The 26,427-nt window shown below is 42.5% G+C and overlaps 1 protein-coding gene across 2 annotated transcripts in view; it reads left to right on the top strand.

The window, feature by feature from the left end:
• SAMD12 (sterile alpha motif domain containing 12) overlaps positions 1–26,427 on the top strand; it is a 730,431-nt gene that overhangs the window by 543,039 nt on the left and 160,965 nt on the right. The window contains exon 6 of one of the 2 annotated variants that reach the window (XM_089659047.1): positions 25,997–26,306. The exons of the other annotated variant lie outside the window; for it this stretch is intronic. Coding sequence (XP_089515173.1) covers positions 25,997–26,007 — 11 coding nt within the window. The 3' untranslated portion in view covers positions 26,008–26,306. Of the gene's footprint in view, positions 1–25,996; positions 26,307–26,427 lie in introns of those variants that run through there. 2 annotated transcript variants of the gene reach the window in all.

Genomic DNA, 26,427 nt, shown 5'->3' with positions numbered 1-26,427 from the left:
GGGGATATGTGACCATAAAGTTAGGGACGTTAGAGGGGTGGAAAAATTAGGTGTAACTTCACTTAAAGTGCAGTTACACTATGCCCTCTTCTGCAGTGTTTTTGTGCTCCTCTGAATCAAACTTCCAACCTGCCAAATTGCAGCTTAAAAAAAATGCATTGGTTGCATTGGAAGCTGCTAACATAACTTCCTGCAGTCTCAACAGAGACATCTCCTCCCCCTGCCTTTTCTAGGCAAATGAGTCGTCAGTCATTAAATCTGCTGCGGCATTCTTAAAATATTCTGTCAGTTCCTCACAGCGGGGAGATTTTGATAAATAGACCATGAAATTCATTATAATTCTATTTCACAGTTGAAATTCGATGGAGCTTATTTGCCATTTTTAATACTGTGCTGATATTGTGCCTCTCGCCACTGTTGTAGGTGTGCTTCGATGAGCCTTTATGTAGCGATGTGCATTTTCAGCTTCAAAAGGTGCCCTTTGCTCCTTCCCCCAAATTCAAGTGCTGCAAAATGGAAGCTACAGGCATGATTGCTACATGTAATGGCATGAGAAAGCATGTTTTACTCTTTGTTCATTGCGATTACCTCTATGTCCTTGTCATGAGGATAATATTTTATATTAGGGAATAATTCCATAGGATTCTATATAAATGTGGACTGTGATGATATGTCTGCAGTTTCAAAGCATTTGCAGAATAATCAGATTTTTTTGTGATGATGTACTGCTTCTGGACAGAGTCTGAATCTCAAAAGATGTCCTTTATGCTTGATTTAAAGTGATCTTTAAAGAGACACTGTCACCATGATATATATGGTACACCATGGAGACAATAAAATCATATTAAACCCTTAATTTTTTTTTACAATTGGAGATGATCATTCTTGTTCCTTAAAATTGTCCCTTTCTGTCTCCTCCAGCTGCACAAGACTCTGTCCCCTGCCTGTTTGCAGGTGTCTCCTTTAGCTAGGTAAAGAGAAACCCATGCATGTGTGCTCCTGTGTGTGCCCTATCCCGAATTGTGTGTCCATAGACACACACAATGCCTGGTGAGCTATGGCCCTGCTCTCTCTTCCACTGCACTTAGTACCCTCCTCTACAACCTGGAAAATTGCGAAAACGGGAGAATTGGTCCAGGAACTGGTGGCGGTGAACATTGACCACAGGTAAGTGTTTAAAGGTGGGGGGAACAGAAAGGTATTGGGGTGTTCTTTACTCCAATGCAAGAAAGTCCAGCTATGGGAAAATGTAGCACTACCCCCTTAGGAATAACTGAGTTTTGGATCCTCCTAAAGTTCTGCACAGCCAGGCAACACACGTTTTCTTTCACACTCTGCACACTGGAGGAAGTAAACAGCCTTTGAGCTTGGTTTTGTTGTTTTACTAAGGGGTTAACAACTTTAATGGGGTCTAGGAGTATACAGGATGTCCAAGGAAGCTGTAAACTTGAGAACAACTTAGAACAACTATGTAAAAAAATGTGGACAAAAATAGTATCTCCTCTAAGTGCATACACAGCTCCTTGGTGTACCTCCTCACACCCCAGATGAATCCTCCTCTTCACCCAGCTGCCTGAGGGTATTCCCTAGGTAAGGAAACCCAAGAACTGCAGAGCTAGAAAAGTCCTGGATGAAGACTAGCTGGGTATTGCACCTGACCGTTGTCTCACCTTATCCAGCCCAGGGGGTGTAAGAGTCTTCACTCTGTCTTTTCCTGTTTGGTCGGTGGCTGCCTTCAGTCCTTATGCTGGGCTGGCTCCTTCCCTGCCACACAAGTTGGCTTCCATAGGACATGATGGGACAGAGGAAATCCTCCTTTCCAGAACCCTGCCTGCAGGTGGGCTCCCCTCTCTGGGGCCCCATCCCAGGCTCCTCACTCCAGCTCCTCTCAGTCGTTCTTCTACCCGACCCTGCACACCTCCCCACAGGCTCTTTTATTTTAGGACTGCCCTGGTCACCATGCCCTGCCTCTTGCCAGGAGATTGGCCAGAATCCCTCAAACATGCAGATCTGTCCCTGCTCCAGAAAGCTTTCAGGTTTCTGGAAAGATGGGAGGGCTCCAGAAGCTCTTACTCTCCATGCTGACTGATCCCTAGGCTGCTACTCAGCCTCTATCTAAAAAATTAGCTAGCTAACCTGGACGGCATTACACAAATAAATAATGATCCCTTGTGGTAGGGCTTTGCCTGCACTGAAAGGTTTATTTACTTGTTTTGTGTAGGGGAGAGGAGAAACAGTTTTACTTACCTGATACTCCATTCCCCCAGCAGTTTGTGATCCCCCACAATCTGGCAGTGGACTGTCCTTTTGGCATTTTCACGTCCAGTGCAGAGCTATGGTCCTTGCTCTGGTCTTGATGATGTCAGGATCCTAGACTGCTAGAGCATGGGGTGCAGATGCTGCAGGGAAGGGAAGAACAGAGGATCAGGTAAGTAAATCTCCTTTTTTTCCCTAGGCATAAAAAGGAATTAAACTTTGCAATGTGGGCAAGGCCTTAATGCAAAGGATACCTTTTTGTTTGCCCAGTATTAAGTGTTACTAAACCCTGGACCCTGCATTCACTATATCTGATCTCCCACAGAACATTGAAGTGCAATTATCTTAGTAAATATAAACTGCTAAGTACCTTTTCTCATCAGCAGTGTTCTGGCTTCTATCAGTGTTCAGCAAAGCACTAGCTATAGCTTTTAGGAGTTTTCTTTCTGCTCTAGGAGGATGCAAAACCCCTAACCTCTGTCTGACCAGTGCTGATTTGTCCTGTGCTGATCACATGCACTCTCCCAAGAAAATAAAAAACCTCTCCAGCAATACACACTAAACTGACCATGTACAAAATGCCTACTGTTCAGTCTGTCTTATCAGCAGATAAGAGGTAGTTCCTTGAAAAAGGGGAGGAACAGTGAAAAAAGGATCAAACTGCCTTTTTACACAATGCAGAGGATTAACCCCTTAGTTTTCACAGTGAGTATAACAAGCATGCTTTATTGCATATACAGACTGATTTTACTGTTCTTGGTTTGGTAACACTTTAAGATTTAAAGTGGAAGGCCATTCATCACTTATCTACCTCTAAACCTACTCCCAGCCCCATTCTACAGCTATTCTAACTGTGTAAAAAAGAGATCGCTCTACTTACCTATTCTGAAGTCGCTCCAGTCCGTTCTGAGGTTGAGCTGTCAGCGGCTGCTTCTGTGTAGAGCAGAGGCAGGTGACACCAGACGCCCCATAAAAAGTCTACGGGTGACGTAATTTCCTATTAATTTCCCAGCCATTGTCAGCTTTCTCTCTACACAGAAGCCACCACTGGAGACCGGACTGGAGCGGCTTCTGGATAGGTAAGTATAGCAATCTCTTGTTTACATGGTTAGATAGAACAGCTTTAAAATGGGGCTGGGATCAGGTTTAGAGTTTAACCTCGGGGTAAAGTTTTAGTACCACAAGCGGTAACCCTGAGCTACACTCGGGAATACCCTGCAGCGCTGCTCCGGGATCTCTTCTTCACTTACCTTGTCCTGCGCTCCCGCGATGTCCCCCCTGCAGTGTCCCCAGCAATGTCCTCCAGCTGATATCGGCATCTGTCTCCTGGGTTCCATCCATTTAAAAATGTGAAAAAGTGACATTCACTAAATACACTAAAATCACATAGTAAAACTTTACTGTATCAAAGCATTTCACATACATTTTGTCCCGAGTGCTTTGTCCTGTGCCCTGCCTGCATTTTTACTGTTCTTTCTGCCTGGAAACTGAGAAACGTCCATGGCGTCCAAAAAGTGTTCCTTTAGGTGAAAACCGGTTTTAGACCGGCTAGAGAACAGCGATAGTAAATTAGAACTACTTGCAGAATTGAGTGATAATGATTCGTGGGAAACTTCGTCATCAGACACTGAAAACGATTTTGCGACTTTGCTCAGTGATGTGCAAACTTGGTGCTATATTTCAAATTTCAGTGTTTTTGGTTTGATTATATTATTGAATTAAATTTATTATTATTATTATATTATTTTTTTATGATTATTTATTAAATTATAATTTATGATTTTGTGTTTCAAATTTTAACATACCCGGGATGTTTACTAGACTCTTGTTCGGACAGATTTCAGTGAGTTATTCCTAAAAATTGCAGGCCTACAATAAAAAAAATACATATTTCCATGCAAAAAAATGTACCGCTTTGAGCACAGAAATACTGACATAATCAGACCGCTAGGGAGGCTACGTTATGACTGGAATGCTACTTTAAGGAATTAAACGCCTAGCATTTATAACCACTTTAAAGGTATTAAATATGACAAAAACCACTTAGGGGTTAATTTATAAATTACAGAAGCAATAGAAAGTGCACCAGCCTTGTGTGATATCCTCAATACAACTTTATGAAAATTGCCATTTACTCACAAAATTGCTTGGCAAAAGTGCATGTAAAATAAAACCCATCCAAGGTTTCAAGGGAGAAATCTCTTCTTCAGAACAAGGTTGTAGGCATCATCTTTTATCCTGTATTTTTATGGGATGATCTTTGGATGGAATTTTTTTGTTTGCCATAATTGAGGACTGACAGTTCATATTAATGTCTATTTATAAGTGCTTTCATACAAGGTTCAACATTCACCAGATTCACACATTCTTCTAATTGGATTCAATTGTGCAAATCTTGTGTGAAAACATTTATAAATAGATCATTGTTACTCGCTTTATTTCTACACTTTACGTTTCTGTTTTTGAGAAATTTGCTCTCTTATTAAAGTGTATGTAAACCCTGTAATCTCTTATTTGCTGCATTTTGATCTGTTGAATATTTCACTGCAACTTGTTTCCTGCATGTTTGAAAAGCACAAAAAATATGTTATAGTTGGCCCTGTTGTAAGCACCCTGATTGCTCCAAACCCTTTAAAGCGGTATTAAACCCAAAAGCAAACTTTTTTTATACTGCAGCTTACCAATTCTAGATGTGAGAGCTGCATTAGTTTTATTTTTTAGGTTTTATTTCTTTTATTTTCATCTGGTGATCCACCCAGTAAGTCTGCTGTTTTTGAAAAAAACAAGCTTTCTTTCAGATGTATCAGTTTACAGGGACGAGACAAACCATTATCATTGACAGGGGTGCTTACAATGATCAGCTTTTATTTATTCATGTGAAACCTTTATTCCAAAAGGAAAAAACACTGTTTGCTGTAACTGATTGTAATGTGTTAGCTGGAGTTTTGTTTCACTTTGTTAGTGTATTTAAATCTGCTAGTACATTTAACACTCCCCCTCCCCCCAGACTGACAATGCTGCTGTCCAAAGATGCCCTCTGTGCACCTTCATCCAGAGTAGGGGCAGTCTAATACAGATGGAGTGTTACTGTCCAGATCACAGGTGAAAACAGAGGAAAAAGCCGATTAAAGAAAACTAATGCAGCCACCACATCTAATGATTAGTAAGCTGCAATATATAACTTTTTTGGTTTTGGGTTTAATATTACTTTAACGTATATGTAAACCCTCACCTTGTAAAACAACCCATACAGTTAAAAAAAAAGAAATTAAAGGTAAAACATTTGTGTGTAGATATAAAAACAATATAAATACCCCCTGTGACGGAAGCGTAGGCAGGACAGAACGCACAAAGAAGATGGTAAACACACAAAGCTTTATTGAACTATGAAAGGTACTCAATCAGGACAGTTCATGGCACTCCGCAACATATGGCTTGTAGGGACACTCTCGGTAAGCGGGCTCACGGGGACTCAGCAGGACTTTGGCTGGGGGTCTGACCTCAGCACAGCTCCCACACAGCTCTCTAGGGACAACATCAGGCTCACGGGGACTCAGCGGGACTTTGGCTGGGGGTCTGACCTCAGCACAGCTCCCACACAGCTCTCTAGGGACAACATCAGGCTCACGGGAACTCAGCGGGACTTTGGCTGGGGGTCTGACCTCAGCACAGCTCCCACACAGCTCTCTAGGGACAACACCAGGCTCACGGGGACTCAGCGGGACTTTGGCTGGGGGTCTGACCTCAGCACAGCTCCCACACAGCTCTCTAGTGCAACGCCAGGCTCATGGGGACTCAGCGGGACTTTCATGGCAAGGGTAGTCTGAGCACACAATGGGGCAGTTCAAGCAAGGATAGTCTGAGCACACAATAGGGGCAGTTCATGGCAAGGGTAGTCTGAGCACACAATGGGGCAGTTCATGGCTTCTAGGGACACTCACTATAGGTGGCTTGCAGACACTCAGCAGCAGGCGGCTTCCAGGAAGGTAGGTGGCTTGCAGACACTCCTGGTTCTGGCAGGGGTGTCCTGGCTCACAGCAGGCAACAGCAAGGGGGGGGGCGAACCTCCTGAGCACACAGCAGAGCGGATAATCTGGGCCCCAGAGTATTAGGCAGAGTATCATGAGGCCCACAGCAGAGCAGTTCTAGCACATAGCACAGCGGGTAATCCGGGCCCCAGAGTATTAGGCAGGGTATCATGGGGCCCACAGCAAAGAAGTTCCAGCACACAGCTCAGTGGATAATTCGGGCCCCAGAGTATTAGGCAGGGTATCGTGGGGCCCACAGCAAAGCAGTTCTAGCACACAGCACAGCAGGTAATCCGGGCCCCACAGTATTAGGCAGAGTATCGTGGGGCCCACAGCAAAGCAGTTCTATCACACAGCACAGCGGGTAATCTGGGCCCCAGAGTATTAGCAGAGGGGCAGCGTCCTGACCTTTGAGGGGGGAGGTCTCCTGCAGAGTGCTCAGCGGGGATGGCTGCAGAGGCCTGGTCCCCACTCGGATCTCCCAGTGGCTTGCGAGTCCAGCAGCGGTGGAAACAGAAGACAGACGACCGTGTCCCGCGCTGGCCAATTTAAGGCCAGCCAGGGTGCTTCCCGGTTGCCCTGGCATTGTCCGGCCCAGCGCCATGTTGCCGGGCAACGAGGCACGCCCCCTTGACTCAGGCCGCGCTCTTGGCAGCATGGCCTTTGTCATTTGACGAATGCAAGCGTGGGAAACCCCTGTGCCTGCGCTGCACTCGTCGGGGCCGTGCGGCGTCAGAGTGACTGCCGCGGCCCGGACACCCCGGTGAGTTGCCCGCCCCTTTCCCAGCCGAGTGGTCGGGGAAGTGCGGGCTTCTCAGTGGGGGACATGACAGGATGAGAGGGGGGAGAGGAGGGGGACGCTGCAGTGGGGAGAGGAAAAGAGAGATGGGCAGCCTGCACAACGTGACACCCCCCCTCCTTTTTTGTAAGTGAACACACGAAACCATAAAGGGCCCCCTGACCCCCAGCCGGGCCCCCCCCCGACAGTTTTTTATTTTTGTACATTTATTTTTTACCAATTTATTTTGTTGTTTTTTTTTTTACAATTTTAATTTTTTTTACAATTTCTTAGGAGCCCCATTGGGGAGCTTTGGTGAAGTATCAGGGATCCAAACAGTTCCCCCTTTGAGACAAGAGAAAAGATTAAGGACACAGCCCTCAACCTCCATCTCTGCAGCCTCAGCTGCACAGAGTGAATAGACAGGAAAAACTCCTGTTCATTCATAAATTACAACACAGTTTACTATGCCTCAGTTATGAATGAACATAGTCAGTGATTGGTAGGAATTAGGGTTGCCGTCTCATCCCTTTAAAACTGAACACATATTAATTACAGTTCTGAGGCTAATTTAATGCAGATAAGGCACTGAGTGAGTTTATTTACCAACTTAATCAGCCCTAGAACCTGTGTAATTCATATGTGTTCGGTTTTAAAGGATGAGGTGGCAAGCCTAGTACGAATCACTGACTCATTCATTAAGGCAAGAAGGGAGTCTGTAAATGACACATTTACCGTTCCCTTCCCTGCTGTCCATCCTGAAATCTTTCCCCGTAGCTGGTGGGAGTGGAGAGATGGGAACCTGGCAGTGCCATGGAGTATAAGGGGGCTGGGGGAGTACACAAGAGCTCGAGGCATCAGGAGGGGTGGTAGGTAGAGGAACAGATCCCCTCCATTTCTACCTGCAGCTGCTGAAAGCCTGCAGGAGGAAATAGGTTCCTCTATGTGCCGCACCCGACACCTCTCCTATCCAGGTCTTCAGGGGGCTGCACGGGCCCCCTGGAGCATAAGCCCGGGTCACCATTGTGACCCCTGTATGTATGCCCCTGTCACATACCCTCTGTTCTTGTTGTATAAGGAGCTTACAGAGCTGGAGGAGAATATTTATTTATTTTAGTTCAGGTACTTATATAGACCGTGTTCCAAATTATTATGCAAATTATATTTTTCTCATTTACCTAAATAATTGATGTAAATAACAGTCAGCATAATTCTCATGTTATCAACTATTAAGAGTACAATTCACATTTGATTGAACAAACCTCCTAATGATAACAGTATTTTTTTTATACATAATAAACTTCCAATGCACTGTTCCAAATTATTACGCACAGTAAGTTTCAAAACACTTTATAGGTTGTAAAGAATTGAAAATTGTCATTTTTTGTGTTTGCAGCATATTTACTGAAATCAAAAGCTATTTCAATCAAACTTTTAACAACATTTTAACTTTTTAAACATTTTAACAGGTCACGTTACATTGTAACATAGGACCTCTTATTTGATAGCAGCTTCTCAAGTCTTGCATCCATTGAACTTGTGAGTTTTTGGACAGTTTCTGCTTGAATTTGTTTGCAGGATGTCAGAATAGCCTCCCAGAGCTGCTGTTTGGATGTAAACTGCCATAGATCTTTTGCTTGAGGATGCTCCAAAGGTTCTTAATAGGATTGAGGTCAGGGGAGGATGGAGGCCACACCATGACTTTCTCTCCTTTTCTCCCCATAGCAGCCATTGATGCAGAGGTATTATTTGCAGCATGAGATGGTGCATTGTCATGCATGAAGATGAAAAGCATAGTTCTTCCTTCTGTACCAGGGAAGAAAGTGGTCAGTCATAAACTCCACATACTTTGCAGAGGTCATCTTTACACCTTCGGGGCCCCTAAAGGGGCTGACCAGCTCTGTTACCATGATTCCGGCCCAAAACATGACTTCACCACTGCCATGCTGACGTCGCAGCCTTGTTGGAGCAGGGTGGCCGTCTGCCAACCATCCACTACTCTATCCATCTGGACCATCCAGGGTTGCACGGCACTCATCAGTGAACAGGACTGTTTGAAAATTAGTCATCATGTATTTTTCTGCCCAATGCAGCCGTTTCTGCTTGTGAGCATTGGTTAGTGGTGGCCGAATAGAAGGTTTATGCACAGTTGCAAGACTCTGGAGGACTCTACACCTTGATGTCCGTGGGACTCCAGAGGCACCAGCAGCTTCAAATATCTGTTTGCTGCTATGTAATGGTATTTTAGCAGCTGCTCTCTTGATCCGATGCATGGATCTGGCAGAAATCTTCCTCAATGTGCCTTTATCTGCACCAACCCGTCTGTGCTCTGAATCAGCCACAAATCTCTTAATAGCGCGATGATCGCGCTTACGTTTTCGTGAAATATCTAATGTTTTCATACCTCGTCCAAGGCATTGAACTATTTTACTCTTTTTGGCAGCAGAGAGATCCTTTTTCTTCCCCATATTGCTGCTCTGCTTAATAATGTGGAACACCCTCCTTTAGTAGTTTTACCTTAAATTGGGCTCACCGGCCAATCTAATTATCACAGGTGTCCGACATTGTTTTCAGTGATCAAAAGAGCCCTGAAATACAATGCCATCCATGAGTTAAACTGAAAAACAAAATATTTAATCTTTGTGACACTTAAATAGAATTTGCATAATAATTTGGAACATGGTGTAGTGCCATCAATTTACTCAGCGCTTTACATGTATAATGTACATTAACATCAGTCCCTAACCCTCAAGGGGTGTACAATCTAAGGTCCCTAACTTACATTCATACATACACATACTAGGGCCAATTTAGACAGGAGCCAATTCACCTACTGGCATGTCTTTGGAGTGTGGGAGGAAACCGGAGTACTCAGAGAAAACCCACGCAGGCACAGGGAGAACATGCAAACACCAGGCAGGTGGTGCTGTGGTTTGGATTCAAACCAACGACCCAAGTACTGCCAGACGGAAGTACATTTAGCCACTATGCTGCCCACAGGAGATACAGAAGCACAATAGCTGTGCAGGAGGGGATGTCAGCAGAAGTCTGATCATTGGAGGAGAGTTTCCAGCCCAGCCAAAATATTAACCACATGTGCTCTCATGCCTAGTGTGGTCAGTTTTTATTAGCAAAATGACTGGCAGAAACACTAGGAATTAAACACAAAGAAAACAATACAAGGGGAACAGGATACATTTTCATGCAAGTACATGGTACAGCAGACAAATCAGGAATATGAAATGTTCGGTTTACGTATTCTTCACCTGTCATATTATTATTATTATTATTATACAGTATTTATAAAGCGCCAATAGTTTGCTCAGCGCTGTACATTACAAAGGGGGACAGAACATGTGACAGAACAATACCAATACAATGCAAAACATGAGGGGATTGAGGGCCCTGCTCTTTCGAGCTTACAATCTAGGAGGGAGAAATTTGCCGGCTTGCTTGGCCTGTTTAGGGAAGTGGAAAAATACCAGCTCTAATGGCAGGATCAACAGGCATTAAAAGGTAATAATGTTATAGAAAACAAAGTCTGCTGTTGTAATGGTAGTGACAGCCTGCATGGTATACATTATTTTTGCCTGTAGTATCATGTGAACGCTTCATCCATCAGTGCTCGCGGTGTAGGCTCCACGTGTTTTCAGAGCACCCCACTGAGGAAAATTCCTAGTACATGTCTGCAAGTTGCCCTGAGCCTCTGCCAGCCCCTGCTCACATCATTTCCCTGCGTCTCCCTCAGCCATCTGTGCTGTGCTTGGCTCTTCATCCCCTTTTATAAATACGGCTTGTATTATGGTTAATAAATTATGAGCCTCCCACCGGAACCCTCTCCTCTCCTGATTTCTGCCTTCCTGACGTGTAACTAATAAAGTTTTCAGTCAGGCTCCGGGGCATGTGTTCTACTCATGGACTCCGCGCTCTCTCCTGCACGCAATTAATTTCTCCCGTCTTTCCCACCACCGGCGGCTGGGTTGTTAATTTCAATGGGGGGGGGGTTGTTTCTTTTTACCAATTTCAGCGAGAAAAGGGAAAGATTTAAAAAGCCCCGGACGTTATTACTGTAAAGCCGTGTTAGAATGAACTCTTGATGTTCCAGTACAGCTGACAAATGCAAGTACAGATGATCGCTCAGCTGCAGGCCGGGCGAGATGATGCCGCGCATCTGACTGTACGAACAAGCATCAACGTAACAGCGCTGCATGGGTCCGTATTGTGTGCAGGCTTCGTCTGCTCCCACTTTTCCTCATCAGGCACATTGCTCACCATGCTGCCGCCTTTCTACAAACTTCATACAAATCCCATACTGCAAATCAAAAACTGTCAGGCCTGGGAATGTTTAGCAAGAAAGGCCAGCTGTGCAAAACTAATTAAAGAGACCCTGTCACCAACTTAAAAAATTGCAGGCAAATACACAGAGAAAGTCATGAATTTTAAATGCTTACTTGAGGTGCTTTTCCATTTCATAATTTTTAAAATTGATTTTATTTAATATAATATATATATATATATATTTATTTATTTCAGGTACTAATATAGTGCTGTCAATTTACGCATTTATTATTATTTCACATCAGTCCCTAACTCTCAAGGAGTGTACAATCTAAGGTCCCTAACTTACATTCATACATACACATACTAGGGCCAATGTACAGTTGCAAGAAAAAGTATGTGAACCCCTTGGGATTACGTGGAGTTTTGCATGAATTGGGCATAAAATGTGCTCTGAACGTCATCTAAGTCACAACAATAGAAGAACACAGTCTGCTGAACATAATACTACACAAACATTAGATGTTGCCATGGTTTAATTGCACATAACATGTAAACATTCACAGTGCAGGGAGGAAAAAGTAGGTGAACCTTTGGACTTAATAACTGGTTGACCCTTCTTTGGCAGCAATAACCTCAACCAAACGTTTCCTGTAGCTGCAGATCAGACCTGCACAACGATCTGGAGTCATTTTGGACCACTCCTCTTCACAAAACTGTTTCAGTGTAGCAATATTCTTGGGATGTCTGGTGTGAATCGCTCTCTTAAGGTCATATCACAGCATTTCAATCGGGTTGAGGTCAGGACTCTGACTGGGCCACTCCAGAAGGTGTATTCTGTGCTGTTGCAGCCATTGGTTTGTTGAATTACTTGTATGCTTTGGGTCATTGTCCTGTTGCATTACCCATCCTCTGCGGAGCTTCAGTTGGCGGACAGATGGTCGTACGTTTTCCTGCAAAATGTCTTGATAAACTCTGGAATTAATTTTCCCATCAATGACAGCAATCCGTCCAGGCCCTGAGGCAGCAAAGCAGCCCCAAACCATGATGCTTGCTCCGCCATGTTTTACAGTGGGGATGAGGTTTTGATGTTGGTGTGCTGTCCCTTTTTTTTTATTCACACATAGTGTTGTGTGTTCTTCCGAAACAACTCAATCTTGGTTTCATCTGTCCACAGTATATTTTGCCAGTAGTGCTGTGGAACATCCAGGTGCTCTTTTGCAAACTTCAAACGTGCTGCAATATTCTTTTTGGACAGCAATGGCTTCCTCCGTGGTGTCCTCCCATGTACTCCATTCTTGTTTAATGTTTTCCTTATTGTAGATGTGTCAACAAAAATGTTAGCATGCGCCAGAGATTTCTGTAGGTCTTTAGCTGACACTCTGGGATTCTTCTTTACCTCATGCAGCATTCTGCGCTGTGCTCTTGCAGTCATTTTTACAGGACGACCACACCTAGGGAGAGTAGCAACAGTGCTAAACTTTCTCCATTTGTAGACAGTCTGTCTTACCGTGGACACATGAACATCAAGGCTTTTGGAGATAATTTTGTAACCCTTTCCAGCTCCATGCAAGTCAACAATTCTTGATCGTAGGTCTTCTGAGAGCTCTTTTCTGAGAGGCATGGTTCACATCAGACAGTGCTTCTTGAAACCAGTAAACTCAAAACAGGTGTGTGTTTTTTAAGGGCAGGACAGCTGTCAGTAACACATCCAATATCATCACACTGATTGGAGTCAAGGTTGGCTCACTCCTGGCTCCAATTAGCTCTGGGAGAAGTCATTAAGCTAGGGCCTCACATACTTTTTCCTCCCTGCACTGTGAATGTTTACATGTTATGTGCAATTAAACCATGGCAACATCTAATGATTGTGTAGTATTCTGTTCAGCAGACTGTGTTCTTCTATTGTTGTGACTTAGATGACGTTCAGAGCACATTTTATGCCCGATTCATGCAAAACTCCACGTAATCCCAAGGGGTTCACATACTTTTTCTTGCAACCGTAGACAGGAGCCAATTAACCTACCAGCATGTCTTTGGAGGGTATGAGGAAACCCACACAGGCACAGGGAGAACATGCAAACTCCAGGCAGGTGGTGCCGTAGTTTGGATTCGACCCAACGACCTTAGTACTGCTATATACACTGTTCAAAAAAAATTAAAGGAACACTTTTTAATCAGAGTATAGCACCAAGTCAATGAAACTCCTGGGATATTGATCTGGTCAGGTAAGTAGCAGAAGGGGTTGTTAATCAGTTTCAGCTGCTTTGGTGTTAATGAAATTAACAACAGGTGTACTAGATGGGCAAGAATGAGATGACCCCCCAAAACAGGAATTGTTTTACAGGTGGAGGCCACTGACATTTTTTCCCCTACTCACCTTTTCTGACTGTTTTTCACTAGTTTTGCACTTGGCTAGGATCAGTGTCACTGCTGGCAGCATGAGGCAATACTTGGACCCTACAGAGGTTGCACAGGCAGTCCAAATCCTCCAGGATGGCACATAAATATGTGCCATTGCCAGAAGGTTTGCTGTGTCTCCCAGCACAGTCTCAAGAGCATGGAGGAGATTCCAGGAGAGCTAGACAGGGCCACAGAAGGTCCTTATCCCATCAGAAGGAACAGGATGAGCACTGCCAGAGCCCTACAAAATGACCTCCAGCAGGCCACTGGTGTGAATGTCTCTGACCAAACAATCAGAAACAGACTTCATGAGGGTGGGCTGGGGACCTGACATCCTCTAGTGGGCCCTGTGCTCACTGCCCGGCACCATAGAGCTCGATTGGCATTAGCCATTGAACACCAGAATTGGCAGGTCCACCACTGGTGCCCTGTGCTTTTCGCATATGAGAGCAGGTTCACCCTGAGCACATGTGACAGATGTGAAAGAGTCTGGAGAAGCCACGGAGAACATTATGCTACCTGTAACATTGTTTAGCATGACCATCTTGGTGGTGGGTCATTGATGGTCTGGGGAGGCATATCCATGGAGGGACGCACAGATCTCTACAGGCTAGACAATGGCACCCTGACTGCCATTAGGTATCGGGATGAAATCCTTGGACTCATTATCAGACCATAGGCTGCTGCAGTGGATCCTGGGTTCCTCCTGGTGCACGACAATGCCCTGCCTCATGTGGCGTGAGTATGCCGGCAGTTCCTGGAGGATGAAGGAATTGATACCATTGAATGGCCCCCATGCTCACCTGACCTAAATCCAATAGAACACCTCTGGGATGTCATGTTTCAGTCCATCCAATGCCGCCAAGTTGCACTTCAGACTATCCAGGAGCTCAGTGATGCCCTGATCCAGATCTGGGAGGAAATACCCCAAGACACCATCCATCGTCTCTTCATAAGCATGCCCCGACGTTGTCAGGCATGCATACAAGCACCTGAGGACCATACAAGTTGCTGCAATGAAATTTCAGCAAAATGGACTAGCCTGGTGCATCAATTTTTCATAAGGCAGGCAGCATAGGTAGGAGGAGGGGGATGTGAACATTTTTAGGAATAGTTAAGACTTTCTTACACTTTAAGTGAGTCTGCTGGGCTTGCCGACATCACATCCAAGATAGTGGCACCCAGCAGCAGCCCCAGGACTTTTAGATGTCTACACAAGGGAGAAGTTTACAGGTAAATAACATATATAAAACACATTAAAGTGAAACTCTGGACACAAAAAAAACTTTATTTAAATATATTCCTTAATAGCCACAAAGGGTGTAAATTTTGTGTGTAGCAAATGCCTCTGCAAACCTAAATATTACCTTGTAAAATTAGTAGTGACATCATCACCGTGCCTGTCCAGAGAGCAGAGCTGTGGGAGGGACCCAGCAGGCTCCACCCACTACAGTCTGCCTGGACGAAAACTACAGGAGGGGCAGAGACAAGACCAGTCACCCTGCACATTGAGATGGAGCAGCAGCGAGCAGTCTATATTACAGGAAGCTCCTGTAAGTAGGATATACACTTTTCGTGTGTGTTCAGAGTGCCCCCAGAAAAGTCATTTCCTGCTTGTTTGATTGGCTCATTGATTTTCCCAGGAGTCTGCACTAAGATACAAGTCAGATTTTAGACATCCCCTGTAATAGGAATTTCAGTTTTGGTGAGATATTCCCCAAGTGTTAGACACTTCTAAAAGGGATGCAGACACTGCAACCTTTCCCATCTGAACACAGTGAGTGCACCAGATGATTAGAATGAACCAGAGCTTCCCATTCAGAATCAGTCTACAGAGGACATGATGAAACAAACAGCTATTTCTTCAGAGCAACAAAAGGTAGAAATCTGCAGGTAAGTTTGTTACAAACAATGTATATTGGTTATCCAGAGGGGATTATTTTTCTTGCTCAGTAAAAGTAGAGTTGCCCTTTAAAAAAACAAGAGAATTGTGGTTACATTTATGCAGACCATTCAATAAAATAAATTGTTGAGAAAAAGTGTCCGATCAAAAACCACTTCTAAGCTAGCCTTCACAGCTATCATAATTCAAGAGTAACTTCACTTTTGTGGAGAAAAAAAACAATCCGCTCTGGGTGATCTATGGACATTGCATGGATTTTAACAAACTATATTTCAGATTCCTACCTGTTTCTGCTCTGAAGAAAAAGCTGTTTGGTTATGTCAATGCGCAGAGTGAATCAGAATAGGAGTGACTTTTACATTATTAATCAGCTGATGCACTTGCAGTGTTCTAATGAGGCAAGTTGCAGGGTCTGCAACCCTTTAGAATACTTTAACTTTTTGGGAGTATCTCACTAAAAATGAAATTCCTATTGCAGAGGATGCTTAAAATGTGACTAGTGCAGACTAATGGGAATATCTGTGAGGAGCAACAACAGCACACTGATCTTCCCAGAGAACGGCAGTGTAGGGGGGGGCATGTCAGCACAACTCTTGGAGAACATTTGAGAACAGGTAAGCTGTTCTCTCAGCACAGCCAGAAAACTGACCACACTGGGATGGATGTGCTCCCATGCCTAGCATGGTCAGTTTGAAATAGGAAAGCAGGGGGAATGGAAGGATCACCAGGGATTTCACTCAATGAAGAAATACAAAGAGAACAGATCTTTTTTCATACAAGTACATGATACAGCAGACATATATCAGGAATATGAAATGTTAGGGTAACATATTCTGTAATGCAGAATGGACATGCTATGTCTTTCCTGCATTAAAATTGCAATATTTTCCTGTATGCCCTGTACACCGAGCTGCACATGCGCAGTTCTGTGTAAAAACTGTGGTAATGCCAAGATGAATGGACCCCCACGCATGTGCAAGACATCACCTTGGCCTTGCAGATGAACATGGTACCTGGAAGCTGATCCAGCTGCATTTGAGATTGGCATGTGGAAAGGTCTGAGCGACCACAGCGCTTGATTAAAGATGAGTATAGTTCTGCTTTAAGCACTTGCCGAGCAGCCACTGTATAAAAACGGCGACAGGGCGGCACCGCTGCGCAAAATCACCTTTTAAAACGTCATTTTGCAAAATAGGTAGGGGGTGCGCGCAAGGCGCGCGACCGCCCTACCCGCACCGCCGATCGCGGGTGTCAATCACTGGGTCCTGGCCGGTCATTACCCGCCGGGTAACACTGATACAGAGTACAGCTGCATTGTTTACAATGCAGCTCTTCTCCCTGTCAGTTCCCAACACACTGTTCCTGAGAGCGTAGTTTAGCTCTCGGGATCAGTGTGTTCCTGTGAAGCACACACCCCCGCCCACTAGTAAAATACTCCCCTCACACAGTTAACCCTTTGATTGCCTAAAAATGTTAACCCCTTCTTCCCCAGTGCCATTAGTACAGTGTAAGTGTTTTTTTTTTTGCACTGATCACTGTATTGGTGTCACTGGGGATCTCAGTGACGCTAAGTAAGTTCCCCCCAGTGTCAAAATGCCTGCCGCAGTCCCGCTATAAGTCACTGATCACTGCCATAAGTCGCTGATCGCCGCCATTGTTAGTATAAAAAAAAATCCCAGTATCTTTCCCGCCATTTGTAGACGCTGTAACTTTCACGTAAACCAATTAATTTACACATATTGGGATTATTTTTTAGCAAAGACATGTCGCAGAATACATTTTGGCAGAAATTTATGACGAAATTAGATTTTTAAATTTTTTTACTGGACATGTTTTATAGCAACAAGTCCAAAATATTGTTTTTTTTTCTCAAAATTGTTAGCCTTTTTTTTTATAGCGCAAAAAATAAAAAACACATAGGCGATCAAATACCACCGAAAGAAAGCTCAATTCATGGGAAAAAAGGATGTAAATTTAATTTGGGTGCAATGTTGCATGACCGTGCATTTGTCAGTTAAAGTACGCAGCGACGTAACACAAACCGCTTCTGTATCCGCTTCTTGACCGCCCCATAGCAGAAATACTGCTACAGGGCGGCATGGGTGCGCAAAATCACATATATATATATATATATATATATATATATATATATATACATGATTTGCGCTCCCGTGGTTTTCACACCCCTCCCAGATAGCGTCAGATTGCCTTTCAGTACACCAGTCATCACATTTAACCCCTTGATTGCCAGGAACACGCTCATGCACAATAATCCTCCATTGCTAGTATAGTGTCTGAATGGATCAATATCTTTGATCAGATCAGCACTATACTAGCGTTCACATTAGTATAGCGTCCCCAAAAACGCAGCGTTAGCAGGATCAGCTCCGGCACCTGTCAGCACCTGCGTTTAGCCCCTACGCTTACCCCCCCTTCTCCCCCAGCAAGTGCAGTGTCAGTAGGTTACTGTCACTTGATACATTGCACACAAAACCGCAGTGTTCACAGAATCAGGCCTGATCTCTGTTAGCACTTGCTAGTAAATCTTTATGACTATCATATGCAGCAGAGTGCCAGTACTAGTGCCGTGCTACCTTTTGGTGAACTGGCGAGTACTAGTGGCCTAGTACATCTTGGTCTTTCACATATCTCTTAGATTGTAAGCTCCCAGGATCAGAGCCCTCCTAACTCTCTTGTATTGAACTGTACTGTTGCTGTATTGTCTCCCATTATACTGTAAAGCGCTGAGCAAACTGTTGGCGCTATACAAATCCTGTATAATAATAATAATACCAGCACTGCAGTATGACTTGGTGACATGGCGAGTCCCATAAGTGCAGTACAAGCTGGTGTGGTGGTGAGCACAAGTATTGTCCCGCAACCACCAAGGATCCGCACACAGGCCCATAGAGCTCCTAGTATCCTTCCAGATGTGCTTGCAAATCCTGATTGCAGCCCACAAATTTTGCAGCACCCGTACTTCCCCCATTCACTGCCCAACCCGGAATTCAGGTGGACATAGCAAATTTAACTACTCCCCTTGATTTTTGGAGCTGTTTTTCACGGAATATCTGTATGCGTTGATTGTGGATCAAAGCAGTTTATATGCACAACAATTTATTGCCGCCAACACCAAATTCAAACCTTGCCAGACCATTCGCATGGAAACCCATTATGGTTTCCGAATTTACTTTTTTTTTGAGAATAACCCTCAACATGGGCATTACTAAAATAAATGAATTGCAGTTGTGTTGGTCCGCAGACCCGATTCATCATATGCCCATGTTCTCTGCTGCCATGGCCAGGCATAGATATGAGAGTATAATGTGTTTTATCCATTTTAACGACAATACCCTCTGGGGGTGACCCTGAATTTGATTGGCTCCACAAAATTCAGCCCCTCGCAAATCACCTTAACCAAAAATTTGCAGATGTCTATACTCCCCAGCAAAACATCTGCGTTGATGAGTCCCTGATTAATTTTTCTGGACGCCTTGCATTCAAACAATTTCTCCCCAGCAAGCGTGCCAGATATGGGGTCAAGATGTAGAAGACCTGTAAGAGGACAACAGGCTATACTTATAGGTTTCAGATTTACAAGGGAAAAGATAGTCACGTGGAGCCCCCTGGATGCCCAGACTACATGGGGAGCAGTGGCAAGATAGTTTGGGACTTGGTGTCATCCTTTTTCCATATGGGGTATCACTTATATGTGGACAATTTTTATTGAAGTGTGCCACTATTTAGACATTTGTACAATCTTGGAACTGGTGCATGTGGCAAAGTGTGGCCTAATGTGTGCCCACCATTAGAAGTGGGTGGATGCAGGGCGGTATATTCTAATGGTGGGCATACCACACACTTTTTCTGGCAGAGATTTCTTCTCTTTTTTTCATTCAGTCCACTGGCTGCATACAAAAAAAAAAAAAAGAACATAGCATATATAACCAACAAGGACCAGCGACGTACTGGTACATCACTGGACTTTGGTTATACCAGGGTGATGCTGGCAGCTGCAGGCATCATCCTGGTATCGTTTTTTTCAGCCAGCAATCGGCTTTCATGTAAAAGCAATCCTAGTGGCTAATTAGCTGCAGGATTGCTTTTACAAGCAGTGGGATATGATACCACCCCTCCCCCGCTGCCTTCCACGGCCTTCTCCGGCAGTCCCGTACCATCGGGAGAACATGAGAATGCAGCCGGTGCTTCTGCCAGCTGACCATAGAGCTGACTGGAGACCAGAGTGGTGCCAATCATCTCTATAGTCTAAGAATTCGGAAGCTACGAGCATTTCATCACTTCAGTTTCGCAGGATATAAACAGCGCCATTTGTAAATTGGGAAAGCATCTGATCACACCGATCTTGGTTTGATTAGATAATGTAAGGGCAGAGGAGATATCCAGAGTCTGATAGACCCCAGATTTCTCAAAAAAGAATATATGACAATGTCCATTGAAGTTATAGGGGATATTTGCATTCCCTGTGATAGCATTAAAAGTGATAAAAAAAAACAACAAAAAAACGCCCCTCCCATGCACGCACACCTGTGTGCCAAAGCATTGACCCTGTGCCGGTATGTACACAGCGGTTGCACCATGCATGTGAGGTATTGCCGTGAACGTCAGATCAAGGGCAGTAATTCTAACACTAGACCTCCTCTGCAAATCTAAAATGGTAGATTTTAAAGGCTTTTAAAGCGTTGCCTATGGATATTAAAAATGTATGCAGTTTGTCGCCATTGCACAGGGCATGCGCAGTTATTAAGCATGTCATGTTTGGTATCTATTTACTCAGCATACCATCATCTTTTATATCTTACCAAATAATTGGCCAATATATTGTGTTTTTGTGCATTAAAAGTAAAAAAAGTGTTTTTTTTTAAAATTGCTTTTGAAAAATCGCTGCGCGAGTACTATGTGCCATAAAAAATTGTAGTACCCACCATTGTATTCACTAGGGTGTCTGCTTTAAAAAAATATATAATGTTTGGGGGTTTAAATTAATTTCCTAGCAAAAAATACTGATTTTTTTTCATGTGAACAAAAAGTATCAGTAAAGGCTTGATTTTTAGGTGGTTAGAAGAGTGAGTGATGTGTGGCATAAAACTCCCCACCCCCCAAAATGACCCCTTTTTGGAAAGTAGACACCCCAAACTATTTGCTGAGAGGCATGTTGAATTAATAGAAGAATTTATTTTTTTACCACAAGTTTTTGGAAAATTACCCAAATTGTTTTTTTTTTTTTTTTACACACAATTGTCACTTAAATGATTTACTGCTCACACATGCCATGGGTACATGTGGAATTACTCCCCAAAATACATTCTGCTACTTCTCCCGAGTATGGGGGTACCACATGTGAGAGACGTTTTGGCAGTCTAGCCAAGTACAGGACCCCAAAATCCAATAAGCATCTTCAAGCTTTTAAAGAGCCTTATTTCCTCATTACACTTCCAGTCTACCTATCACAGTTTCAGAGGCCCTGAAATGCCAGGATAGCACCTAACCCCCCCCCCCCCCCAATGACCCCTTTTTGGAAAGTAGACACCCCAAGGAATTTGATAAGAAGCATGGTGAGTATTTTGCAGATCTCATTTGTTGCCACAAGTTTTTGGAAAATGAAGAAAAAAAAACAAAAACATATTTTTTCTATTCTTTTTTTAATATTTAAAAACCTTGTGAGAAAAAATGAGATCTGCAAAATACTCACCATGCCTCTTTTTAAATTCCTTGGGGTGTCTACTTTCCAGAAAAGGGTAATTTGGGGGGGGGGGGTTGGTTCTATCCTGGCATGTCAGGGCCTTCAAAACTGTGATAGGTAGTGAGGAAGTGAAATGAGGAAGTTAAGCACCTTCAGGCTTTCAAAGTGGTCATTGGATTTCAGGCTCCTGTATGTGGCTAGGCTCCCAAAAAGTCTCACACATGTGGTATCCTCATATTCGGTAGAAGTAGCAGAATGTATTTTGGGGTGTAATTCCACATATACCCATGGCGTGTGCGATAAATATATCATCTAAATGACAACTTTGTGTAAAAAAAAAATGTTTTTGTCATTTTCCAGAAACTTGTGGAAAAAATGAATCTTCCATGAACTCAATATGCCTCTCAGCAGATAGCTTAGAGTGTCTACCTTCCAAAAAGGGGTCATTTGAGGGTGTTTGTACTGTTCTGGTATTTTAGCACCTCAAGAAATGCGATGGGCAGTCAGAAAGTAAAAGCTGTGTAAATTCCATTATCTATACCATAATTTGTAGACGCTATAACTTTCACACAAAGCAATAAATATACACTTACTGGGATTTTTTTAACGAAAAACATGTAGCAGAATACATTTTGGCCTAAATTTATGATGAAATTTTAGGTTTTTTTGGATATTTTTTAAGACCGAAATGAGAAAATACTGTTTTTTTAAAAAAAAAGTTTTTCTTCAAAAAATTTTTTGTTTATAGCGCCAAAAATAAAAAGTGCACAGGTGATCAAATACCACCAAAAGAAAGCTCTATTAGTGTGAAAAAAGGACATAAATTTCATTTATGTACCGTATTGCATGACCGTGCAATTGTCCGTTAAACTAGTGCAGCGCTGTATAGCAAAAAAATGGCATAAATTGCAGTATCTATACCATAGTTTGTAGATAACTTTCACGCAAAGCAATCAATATATACTTACTGGGATTTTTTTTACCAAAAACATGTAGCAGAATACATTTTGGCCTAAATTTATAACTAACTTTGAGTTTACTATATATTTTTTATAGCTGAAAGTAAAAAATATTGTTTTTCTTCAAAATTTTCAGTCTTTTTTTGTTTATAGTGTGAAAAATAAAAAGCGCACAGGTGATCAAATACCACCAAAAGAAAGCTCTATTTGTGTGAAAAAAAGGACTTAAATTTTGTTTGGGTGCAGCATTGCATGACCGCGCAATTATCAGTTGAATTAGTGCAGCGCCGAGTAGCAAGAAGAGGCCTGGTCAGGAAGGGGGGTAAATGCTCAGGAGGGCAAGTGGTTAAACTACAAAATGGCTTGTTTATGCTATACTATTTTTTTTATTTGCCATTTTAAATATTGAACATTTACATTTGTGCGGCCATTAAGGCTTCTCTTTAAACTTGTTTTGTTTCCTGTTAATTCCTGCGATTGTAGTGGTATTCCGCCATTCTTCTCCCACAGCTGAGACCCCATCTCTCTCCAGTTCACCTCTAATACACAGGCTCCTCTCTCTCTCTCCCTTTCTTTTAAATTAGAAACCGTTGGTGCTTATAAACCAAAATAGCATTTCTATTAGGAAGAGAGATGCAGGCCCTGCTGTAATTTCGTGGACATTGTGTCTTAGCGGTTTTAATATTCGCACTGCTGTTTTTCCTGCGCCGTTCTTCATTTGTCTTTCATTTTTTTTATGTCATCGGCAGCACTTGAAAATGTCACAGAACAGTTAATACTGTCACTGTTGAAAAGGTTTAATATATTACACATATCATCACAACATGAACAGTTTACACCCTGGATCAGACACTTTTTCCTTTTTTTTTTTAACTTTGTGATGAGAACAAAATGTCTTTGTTACATAGTATTGCTGAGTTTAATCTTTTCAAAGTTTTTTTTTTTTTTTTGTTGGTTGCAAGGTTGCTCATCATGGCTGACAGCGTGCTTCCGTATGAAATTCATTGCATTATTATTGCACTGTCAGACTGTTCTGCTTGTCTTTTTTTGCCTTATTATGCCTTTTTTATTTGAATCATTTTCAGTTGTGTTGAGTACGGTGAGTCTGTTGATGCTCTTAGGGTATCATGCTTCACATGAGCAAATGACTCTGACTGTAGCACAAGTGATGAGTAAAACATACAAAAAAACCAAGGAAACCTTTCTTTGCATCAAAGATTCCTAATATATAAGAGAAAATGTGAGATTTTTCATTATTAGATTGCCTTCTTTTACGTCTTTTAAAGAATATGTGAACCCATAACCACTTCAATACTGGGCACTTTCACCTCCTTCCTGCCCAGGCCAATTTTCAGCTTTTAGCGCTGTTGCACTTCAAGTGAAAATTGTGTCTTCATCAGGGCCAGATTTCCCAATAGAGGGGGGCCCATCTGGGGGAGAGAGAGAGAAGATATAAAGGAGAACTCTGAGGACTCTGATGTAAAGGGAACTCTGGGGACTCTTGTGTAAGGTGGGCCCGGTTGACCAGTGTCCCATTACATAAGAATTCCCCTTTACATCACAGTCCACAGTGTTCCCCTTTACATCACAGCCCGCAACATTCCCCTATACACATATAAAAATATTTATATAAAAATGTGTTATCAAGAAAAAAAGTGTCAGTCATACTGTATGCATGCTCACCACGCAAGACTCCATTGCTGAAGGAAAAGCATGTTGAAGCTCATTTAAAGTTTGCTGCACAACATTTAGACAAGCCTGTGAAATACTGGGAGAATATAATCTGGTCAGATGAGACCAAAATTGAACTCTTTGGATGCGATAATACACACCATGTTTGGAGGTTAAATGGCACTGCACATCACCCCAAAAACACCATACCAACAGTGAAGTTTGGAGGTGGAAACATCATGGTGTGGGGCTGTTTTTCAGCATATGGTATTGGCAAACTTCATATCATTGAAGGAAGGATGAATAGAAAAATGTAGCAAGACATTCTTGATAAAAATCTGCTGCCATCAACCAGGATAATGAAGATGAAATGAGGGTGGACAATTTAACAAGACAATAATCCCAAACACAAAGCCAAGGAAACTCTCAACTGGTTTCAAAGAATAGAAAAACTCCTAGAATGGTCCAGCCAATCACCTGACTTGAATCCAATAGAAAATCTATGGAAAGAACTAAAGATTAGAGTTCATAGAAGAGGCCCACGGAACCTTCAAGATTTGAAGAATGGGCCAAAATCACACCTGAACAATTCATGTGACTAGTTTCTCTATACAGGAGGCATCTTGAAGCTGTCGTTACCAACAAAGGATTTTGTACGAAGTATTAAATACATTTCAGTTAGCATGTTCAATACTTTTTCCCTGTGTAATTCCATTCATTACACAACTTCATTTCTGAACATATTTGTTTTGGTTTCTTTGTATGTATGGATTGCATGGGTTGTTACATCGAAACAAAGAAAAGTGATGTAAAAAAAAAGACTGAGTGGTCCATCAAGTCTTCCCGTTTTTTTTTTTTTTTGGGGGGGGGGGTTGTTTTTTTTTTGTTTAACTATTTTGTCTGAGTATTGATCTATGCTTGTGCCATGCATGTTTGGAGTTATTTACTGTTGACTGGCTCACTACCTCTGCTAGAAGCTTATTCCAAGCATCAGTAAAACAGTACTTTCTGAGATTTGTTTTGAACTTTCCTCCAGTTAGTTTAAGGTCATGTCCCGTGTTCTTGATTTTGGTTTCATGTTGAAAATACTGCCCTCCTGAACCTTATTCACCCCCTTGATGTATTTAAAGGTTTCAATCATTTCTCCTCTTTCCCTTCTTTCCTCCAGACTGCACATGTTAAGTTCCTGAAGTCGCTCTTGATATGTTTTATCCCCCAGACCTTTCACCATTTTTGTTACCCGTCTCTGTACTTGCTCTATCTTATCAATATCTTTATGTAAGTGAGTTTTCCAGAATTGGACACAGTATTCTAAATGAGGTCTAACTAAAGATATATATAAAGGAATCAGCACCTCCTTCCTCCTGCTGGTGACCCCTCTAGTGATATAAATATCTATATAGGGGAATCCGGACCTCCTTCCTCCTGCTGGTGACCCCTCTAGTAAGAACTAAAGATCTATATAGAGGAATCAGGACCTCCTTCCTCCTGCTGGTGACCCCTCTAGTGATAACTAAAGATCTATATAGAGGAATCAGGACCTCCTTCCTCCTGCTGGTGACCCCTCTAGTGATAACTAAAGATCTATATAGAGGAATCAGGACCTCCTTCTTCATTTCTGGTGATCCCTCTAGTGATACCTAAAGATCTATATAGAGGAATCAGGACCTCCTTCCTCCTGCTGGTGACCCCTCTAGTGATAACTAAAGATCTATATAGAGGAATCAGGACCTCCTTCTTCATTTCTGGTGATCCCTCTAGTGATACCTAAAGATCTATATAGAGGAATCAGGACCTCCTTCCTCCTTCTGGTGATCCCTTTAGTAATGCATTCTAGAATTAAATTGTTACCGACATGTGGTGAAATTATTTCTTGTCAATAGCACCTTTAGAAATATATTTACCTAGAAAAACTGTGACATGTACAATATTTATTTTACCTGATTGATATATATACTGTATATACTGCCCCCTCTCCCCTCCTAACACCTATGCTAACATCTATGCTTTTTTTACCAGCTGAAATGTGAAGTCCATTTAGAATCTGATTCATCGATGTGTATTAAAACCCCTACCAATGACAATGTCAACTCAAGAAAACATGCATGAAAAAGAGGGAATCTGCCCTAAATTTGACAGCAGCGTGTTCTGGTTTTTATTTGTGGAAGTAATTTAACATACTGTACATGTCAATAAAGAGGAGAGATCCTCATGATTCACATTTGTCTGGGGCAGTTCAGTGTACAGCCCAGGGATGAAGCTGTTATTAGGACTCATATGCAAAAAAAACAAAACAAACAAAACATTTTTAGCTACATATATATATATATATATATATATATATATATAGTAATCTGGTGTAATTCTTAGTAAGTGTAACATTAAAAATGGTGAAACATCCCAAGCATTTGTCTTTATGTGCAAAGAATGCGTGTGGATATTTTTAGTTA

The sequence above is a fragment of the Staurois parvus genome, unplaced genomic scaffold (assembly GCF_062004578.1).
Source record: "Staurois parvus isolate SC_StPar_1 unplaced genomic scaffold, SC_StPar_1.0 ptg000030l, whole genome shotgun sequence".
Lineage (NCBI taxonomy): Eukaryota > Metazoa > Chordata > Amphibia > Anura > Ranidae > Staurois > Staurois parvus.
Note: the sequence above shows the minus strand (reverse complement) of the source record. Positions and strands in the feature narration are given on the sequence as shown.